Source organism: Miscanthus floridulus, chromosome 14 (genome assembly GCF_019320115.1).
Source record: "Miscanthus floridulus cultivar M001 chromosome 14, ASM1932011v1, whole genome shotgun sequence".
NCBI classification, from domain to species: Eukaryota; Viridiplantae; Streptophyta; class Magnoliopsida; order Poales; family Poaceae; genus Miscanthus; species Miscanthus floridulus.
The window spans coordinates 22,685,645-22,693,826 of NC_089593.1; the positions used below are offsets into that span (position 1 = coordinate 22,685,645).

The following is an 8,182-nucleotide window of genomic DNA, read 5'->3' on the forward strand; positions in this document are numbered from 1 at the left end:
GACGGCATGAGGATACAGTTTTAGAAGCACATGCAGATCCAGCTACGGAAAGATGCCAGAACAAATATTCCTACAGCAACTTCACCAAACAGAAACACCACCCTGGACGGCAGGGCAACGAGGCAGGACCATCCAGATCTAGTATCAGACAGGCTGATCGTCTGCATGTACAATACAAAGCAGGTTGCAGGCTTTACAGCATTCACAAAAACGAAGGTGACTAGTAAAAATCAATCAAAAGTAAAAAAAAAAAAAGGCTTATTTGGACATAAGCACACTGATTGTCAGCACATCCTAAACTGAAAGTGTTAAATACACCAGACGACAAGGATTATAAATTCACAGCAAGGGTGCAAATCTACAGGCACTATGAATGAAATGAAAAAAGAATCAACTATTTATACAGAATAGGATCTAGCAAGCTGGAAAAATCATTGCTTCTAGGATCTTTACAGTGCTACCTGCCTGTCTTGGTGTTGGATTCTGGTGGGAACCTTTATGCAAGCTTAGTTTTCCTTGCCTGGTCAGTACTCAGTAATGTGGGCTATTGGTTTGGTATGTGGCAGTATTACAAAGACGAGCGGTGTCGTCGTCATCGGAACAGGTCAGGGAAGGACCACATCATGAACTTGGCGTAGACGTCGGTCTCCAGGAACTCGATGTGGGCTGCTCTGCCGATCATGGTGTTCAGGCTTCGCCCTTGGTTGGACTGGTCGAAATTCACATCGCAGCGCATGAATGTCCGGGTGTCGGATGAGGGCGCACGGATCTGGTCCAAGCAGTTGTTGAGCATTTCTGTGAAGACTTCACCCTTCTTTGAGGTGTCTGATGATGCAGCTGGGCAGAGCTCAATTCTCGCTGAATGATATGGTACATAGCCATCCTGGAAGAACAAAAAGATGCACATAGTCATGACATGCTATAAGGACTATAGAGCCCAAATTGTTTACTGCAGCAAAACAAATTCCACACAAGTAAATTACTATTAGAGATGAGAAAAGGGAATAACCTGTGGTGATGATAACAATATGATATTTTTGAAGTTCTCCAATGTTTTCAACTGTATGAACAAGAACAGTAATAGTTAATCATAAATTTATCTTGATGTAAATAAAATCTAGCATAAATCAGCAACAAGTCGAATGGCCTAAGTTACTCCAGATGGGGACTTCGTACCTTGCAAAGCTTATAAAAGTATGTATTTTGGGGGTCTTGATCATCACTGAAAGTGAGTTGATGGATGCATTGCACTCCCTTGAGCTTTTTCAGCAGCCAGAGTCCAGAATTGAACAACGAATTTGAACTGTACCAGTAACCCAAGTGAGGCCCTGATATTGACATGTACGTGTAGAGGTTCTTCAAGTATGGTTGCAATGCAGGTTCTATTAAGATGGGGCAAACAATCAGCAATATATCTATAAGATTCTTGAAAAGATTTGTTAGGAAAGTTGGGAGAGACCTGCCAGGGCACTTCTAATGATGATGTTCCCAATGGAATGGCCAACAAAATTTAACTTCAGCTCTTTGCAGCCTCCGTATCTTGAAAGCTTATCCATTTTCTTCTTCAGGAAGGCAACTACCTCCCCAGCCAACCTGCTACCCATTTCTTTGAAGTCTCCAGATGTTTTATCTTCATTAGCCTCAGACATTAGGCAATCAGCTCCAGGATCCAATAGAAGCCATTGGTTTCTAACAAGACGTAAATCCAAATGGTGACCCTGTTTATTTAAATCAGAGAAAGATTCAGATAAGTATTTACTTTTAACTCAGATCAAGCATAAAGGAGACGAATATGGAGCTTGCCTGAAAACCATGCACAAAAATGACAGCTCGCAAGATGCGTCCACTTTTTTTACCAGCACTACTTTTGGATACCAGAGACTCTCCTTGTAGTTTAGGTAGCACAATAGTATCCTTTTGTTCAGGACTCGAAGCCAGATCCTTGCTGGAACTATGCTGTGGAACAACCATGACATGTTGTTCTATAAGAACAACAGGAACACGTGAAGGATCAGCATATATATGCATATCTTGAACAGACTGTGTATTGATCTGCAAAATGCTTCAAATCAGTACATGTTTCAGAACTATTCTTAAAGAAAAGAACAGTGTCAAACCTTCATTTGTGCTATGCTTTTCCTGTGTAGTTCTGCCCGTGAAACAGAGTTCTGTACAGGCTGCACAGATATATAGACTGTTAAATAGAGATTGGAGTGATAAAAATACTAGTTATGAATAGAACTTCCTGGCGAGGGCAATTACGTCATCATGGAACTTCCTTGAGACAGAACCTCTAAGAAGGGAATGATGGTGAGTTGAGTCATCAGTCATACTCCGCAGATAGCGATGCGGCATCTCAATTTTTGAGTGAACAGTCCATATTGACCATTCTGCCTTCCTGTCAATAGCCCAAACATCGTGCAAGTAATCCAATATCTTTGTTTTATTTAGCCTGAATAGATCAAGAGAATATTGTTGGACATGGCAAGCATAGAATGTATGATCACTTTAAGTACATGATAAAATCAATAGAACACTTGCCTATGAAATTTCAAGAATGCATTCCATAGAAGTGAAAGCTGTCCACTCAGAGTTAGAAACAGTTCAAACAGCTCTTCCTGGGGAAGAGTATACAGCATAGAATCATCTGTACCATTAACCATATCGTTGGGTCTCTGCAGAAGCCAGACGTAACACATTTTAAATCCACAACTTTCTTGTCGTTAATATATCCAAGATGATCATAAGCATAAAATGAAGCATACCTCCAAGAAGTCATGTAAAATTCCAGCCAACTGTCCCACACCCTTGCCAGTTGCAGGGAACACTTTACTAGAATTCGGTAGTCCAGATTTTGATGCATTAAATGACTCATATTTACCAAGATTCAAGTCAGCAACGTCTAAATCCTCGACTGTCTTACCAATAGCACCACTGATTTTGTTCAGTTCTTCAAGCAACATTTTTCTAGAAGTTAATAATGCCTTAACAATGTTATATGATGTTGGACCTAAACCTTGGTCTGGTACCTGCGAATAAAATGCCACTTTTACTCAAATGTTCAATAAAATAGAATAAAAACATTACAATCAACCAGTGCAGGATCTAATTATCGGGAAATCAATGCCCCTCCGTTCTAAATTGTAAGTCGTTTTAGTTTTTCCTAAGTCAAATTTCTCACTTTGACTAAGTGTCTAAGTTTATAGAAAAAATAAAATGCACAAAAAACTACAACATCAAACTGGATTCATTAGATTAAATACACCCCAAAATATATTTTGATATTGCATTTACCAAGACATGTTTGACTTGGGAAAAATCTAAAACGATTTACAATTTGGAAAGAGGAGGGAGTACATGATGACTCCCTTCTTAGTACAAAGAAATGCAGCTCACCTGCGTTTTTGAGAGAGAAAAAAAAAGACCATTAAACAATGAAGTAAATTTGAACCTATAGAATTTGATCTCAGACATTTATTTCAAACAACTCCTGAGCATAGCAAGATTGTTAAAAAGGTTCAGAGTTGCATCTCTGCATGCAGTACGTGTTCCCAGCCCATCCCACAAGAGTTGTGCCGGGAGTGTTAAAAAAATATTATTTTTAGTTGTGCATTCAAACTCCAAGTGCTTCGATCCGGAATAGCACTAGATTTGAGCTAAACATTCCAATGTACAGTTTTATATGGACATGACAGAGGTTATTCACAGTATCCAAGTTGTTAGGAAGTTACAACGTAAAACAAGCATGCATTGGACCCCCATTTTCGAAGAACATTAAAGCTAAAGCTTCACAAACCTGTGTACCTTCAATGATGATTTAATTGCACCAGCTTTCAGGTACACTATGTGTAATGTCAGATCAACAAGCACAGAGTGGAACGCATCAAAGTGAACTGGACAGTACGAGTGCAGACCCAGGAGCGCTCTGTGTGGGATCCTAAATTCGTGCACAGCTGCTGAAGATGTGACACTGGAAGCTTGAAGCTCAGACCTAGAACTCAGAAAAGCAAAAGCATGGTCAGTATTGCAAATGATATTTGTACATACATGTGCACTGAAGATGCAGAAAGTCTTGGAACTTGGAAGAGAGAGCGCAAGTGGTAAAACGTCTACTCACCCATTGTCTAGGGTTGGGGCATATATCAGCTCAAACTTCAACATCACAGCCGAAGCCGCTGGACCCTTGAACAAATATACCAGACTATAAGGGTACAGTAATCTTAATTCAAATAAAAAGGTGGTATGTCAAAATGCCAACCTCCTCTTCACTATTTAATATGTTGAAAGACACCATGACCGATAGATAGATATCTTGTCTGGCATACTTGATCCGAAACGGCTGTGTGTGGAAGCTATTGTCGACGTCATCTATTCTCCAAATGCCCAATGCATCATCCGCACCAACATCACAAGCTGCACAATCCACCTACCATGTCATTATCTATTAGCTAAAAGATTGACAGCTACAGAGAGGGCTTAAAAGAGGATCAACATCAACCAAAATCCCCTGATACTTCTCTAATTTACAACAAAAAGGGATCTGGAGACTACATCATTGTCAAACAAGTTCAAGAGATGATCCAGTGCAAATGTGTTCACATTCTCCATAAACACCATAACAAAAAGTTTGACAGGAGCTCCCTCATGGTCATACTTTAGTTGCGCTTTCACTTTTCCGTAGTTCATCATCATCATCACTTTAACACGAAAGGGAAATGTATCCTTGAGCTTGCACAATTTGACTATTGAGGTGACAATGAAAGGAATAGAGCATTTACAAAACTATTGGGATTGTTAGATATGCTCTAAGTAACACATGGCAAGTATAGAAACAAGGGGATACTATTTATGACACGCTTGCACAGTTATGTTCCGTATCCAGCTGCTCGACAAACTTCTTGATGTTATCAAAGTAGAATTTAGATGGAAACAAAGATGGTCTGGTAGTCTCTAGACATAGGGTACCTCTGAGAAATCATAACATATACTCCCGTGTAAATACGTAAGTTTCTGCTTTCAGTATCACATGGTCCAGATAGATTCTAGTACTACTACGGACAACAATACCAACTGCATGCTAGCACGTGTACCAATCTAACCATTCGCTTCCAATGCAAGCACATGTTGAAAATGATGGATATGGGACCAGAAGATCAAATCACGCTATTCAGTGCCCAGAGAGGTGCACACCTTCATATTGCACGACCCTGGCAGGCGAAGCCGGTGTTTTGTTGCCACCTTCCTCCCACATTGCACTAATCTTCATCTGATACCATCTGCAGATAATACAAAAATCATCTCAGAAGAAAGAAAGAATAAACAGTAAACGTTTACACTACACAGACAAGTGACAAAAAGGCTTCACATGCGGCATCAGTGAGAATTGTCGCACATAACTCACGTACAAAGCTGCAGTGAGGGACTGAGGGGAACAAAATCATGGGTAAAATCAGAATTCCTCATCCGCGAGGTGAAATGCCTAGAAACAACCGACCGAACGGGAAAGCCAAGGAAAGCAACGCCGGAATGCTCGAGGAAATCCAAACATTTAGCCTAGGAATGCGTAGCGGTCGTACCCTTTACATCAAAGCACTCTGAACTTTTCATGTTTTCTCCCTAAAAGGCAGTAAACAAACTAAACCCGAGAAAAGTTTTCGCGACAAAAAAAAATGAATTACAGAAAAAAAAAACGAGCAATTCTCACCCTTGCTGGAACAGATCGAGGTTGTGGAAGCGGTGGATGTAAATGGCCACCTCGTGCACCGTCTCCATGACGTCCCGCGGCCTGAAGCAGACCCTGGGCCCCTTGGCCGCCTCCGCCTCCGGCGCGGCGGTGTCCAGCCGCCACGACGCCGGCGATACCCTCTTGGCCGCTGCGCGCGGGCTGTCCTGGACGCCGCCGCCGACGAGGCACCTCATGCGGCCGAGCTTCCGCGCCGCACCCGCCGCCCCGATCCGCGCATCACTCCCTCGATCCCCGCGGGCGGCGAGGCCTAGGCTCCGCTCTCTGTCTCAGTCGATGCCGGGCCCTAGGGTTTGGAAGCTCCCGGACACTCGCACCGGCAGGGGCGCGGTTTCAGCGGAGGCGAAGCGCGCGCGCGCGGGGAGTGGACCGCGCTCCACCAGCGTCGGTCGTTCGGCGCGAGGATGACGCGTGTGGCCTGGGCCTTCGCCGCGTGCGGCGGCTGCCTTGGGGTTCGGCTGCGGAGCGACGGGTCCCACTCCTCAGCGGCGAATCGCTAGCTCGCAGATCGGAAGTCGAAGGCTGCTGGCTGCGGCGGCGCAAGGACGGGTGACACCTAATGGCGGCGCGCGTGACAGCGTGGGCGTAGGGGGATATTCGACTCGCTGGCCGGTGGTCGGGCCCCGCTCGCCGGAGCGTGCGGAGATCGGGGAGGCGGGTCGGAGCGGCAAAGCGGTGTGGTGGAGCAGGCGAGAGAAAGAGGAGAGAGGAGGAAGGAGACAGGTGGGTGCGGAGATTTAATGCCCGGGCTCGCCCTCACTGCCAGGTGGCGCCGCAGGTGCTGCGGGGCCCGGGAGCAGCATCTTTCGGCACGACACGGACCCACCTGTCAGCGACGCGGGCTCGCCGCGCGGCACGTGCGGACGAGGGAGCGGACGGAAATTAGGGTTCGTTTAATCTCCTGTGTAAAGGCTTACGATGTCACGTCACGGGATGTCGAATCGAATACTATTATACTAGTAAAAAAAATTACAAAATCCTTCAATAGTCATCATTAGCACATATATGTAGTGTAACACCGCATATAAAGATGGCAATGGGAACCCACGACCACATACCCGACGGGTATTTACTCCATTAGAGTCTAAATATGGACTAAACATACTACCCACGGGTACGTAAATGGACTAAACCCTTCACCCATCGGGTACACGGGTATGGGTATGTTCCAACAGTTCCCGTAACCATTTACCCATGGGTGAAAAATACCCGGCCATCTGAAAGAGATCAATGCTCCGTGGTTAGACTACAGATTCTGAAAAGTAATGCATGTAGCGAGAAATAAATTTGCTTGCTAGTAACATTGGTCATATTTGGTGCAAAAATCATAGCAATGTTGAGAGCATTCATCTTGTTGTAGCTTTTATTTTCCACCACATCTGCCATGAGATTGATGGCCCATTTAAGCAATGCTGCTTCAACAGGAGGTAGGGTACTTGCAAGATTGCTACACTCTTCTTCAGTGTTGCAGTGCATCAATTGTTCTGGAGTCAACGAGTCCAATACTCCACTGAAAAGTTCCCGAAACCATGTCTATAATCAGTAACTTCTACATTAATCATGACTAATGTAGAGGATAAACTAAATGGAAAAGAATCTTAATTTGTAGAAGATATTATTATATGCTATTATTTGACTAATTTTATGTGCTCTGGTTAGTGGTGGTTGCTGTTGAATTGTTGAATTTCATGTGCGTGAATAAATTATTGGCGGGTACGGGTGACCTGACGGGTATGATTTACCCGACCGGGTATGGGTCTGGGCAAAAATTCCCCACCCATAATGGGTATGGGTATTCTGGTGGTACCAAATTTTTATGACGGGGATGGGTCTGGGGTGGCCATACCCGATGAGGATTTACCCATTGCCATCCTTAACCACATATTAGATTGATCTCTACCCATGATCAATTGGGCACTTGGATCCGCGTCTTAATCAGGGACGTCCAAATGCTCCATGGTTGGTGACTTCTGTCGCACAGCGCCATAAAAAGAGAGGTGAGGACCGAGGCACAAGGCACGAGGTTAACCTTAGCCGTCAGACACCCCACCTACATCTTAACCATAGCCGATCTAGAAAGGGGACGCTACTAGCGACGAGAAGCTCCGCCACCGACCACCGCCATCTCTGCACCGCCGCCACCACGACAGTGCCTTCACCGTCGGGCTTCACTGTGCCACCGACAAGCAACCCCATGGCTAGCTCGTCTTCTACGAAGTCGGTCGATGGTTTACATCTCTGTGCCCTCTCTCTCCTTCTATCTCTAAATCACGTACTACTTCATGTTTTAGGACTTCCTATTTATTCCAAATATCAGTTACATGCTAGATCTATGGTTAGATGATCATGTAACTTCAACAGTGGTATTAGTCGCCTAACTAGGCGTAGATCTAGCTTATCGGGGTAGAAAACCGAGTAGAAAAAATTAGAAGGAGGTGA

General features: G+C 44.3%; 1 protein-coding gene across 3 annotated transcripts; it reads right to left on the reverse strand.

The window, feature by feature from the left end:
* Window positions 1–207: 207 nt before the first annotated feature.
* LOC136503284 (uncharacterized) lies at window positions 208–6,448 on the reverse strand. Of its 3 annotated transcripts, XM_066498409.1 has the most exons (14): window positions 5,705–6,448; window positions 5,191–5,276; window positions 4,259–4,413; window positions 4,118–4,182; window positions 3,805–3,991; window positions 2,766–3,029; window positions 2,542–2,675; window positions 2,263–2,452; window positions 2,118–2,177; window positions 1,804–2,052; window positions 1,460–1,718; window positions 1,177–1,382; window positions 1,010–1,060; window positions 208–883 (listed from the first exon to the last, which is right to left on the reverse strand). In XM_066498409.1, the coding sequence occupies exons 1-14, from the start codon at window positions 5,917–5,919 to the stop codon at window positions 593–595; spliced, it is 2,412 nt and encodes an 803-aa protein (XP_066354506.1). In that variant the 5' UTR covers window positions 5,920–6,448; the 3' UTR covers window positions 208–592. The 3 variants fall into 3 exon arrangements, with proteins under 3 accessions (XP_066354506.1, XP_066354508.1, XP_066354509.1); XM_066498411.1 differs by lacking the exon at window positions 5,705–6,448 and having other exon boundaries at window positions 4,259–4,426; XM_066498412.1 differs by lacking the exons at window positions 5,191–5,276; window positions 5,705–6,448 and having other exon boundaries at window positions 4,118–4,175; window positions 4,259–4,373.
* Window positions 6,449–8,182: the final 1,734 nt, after the last annotated feature.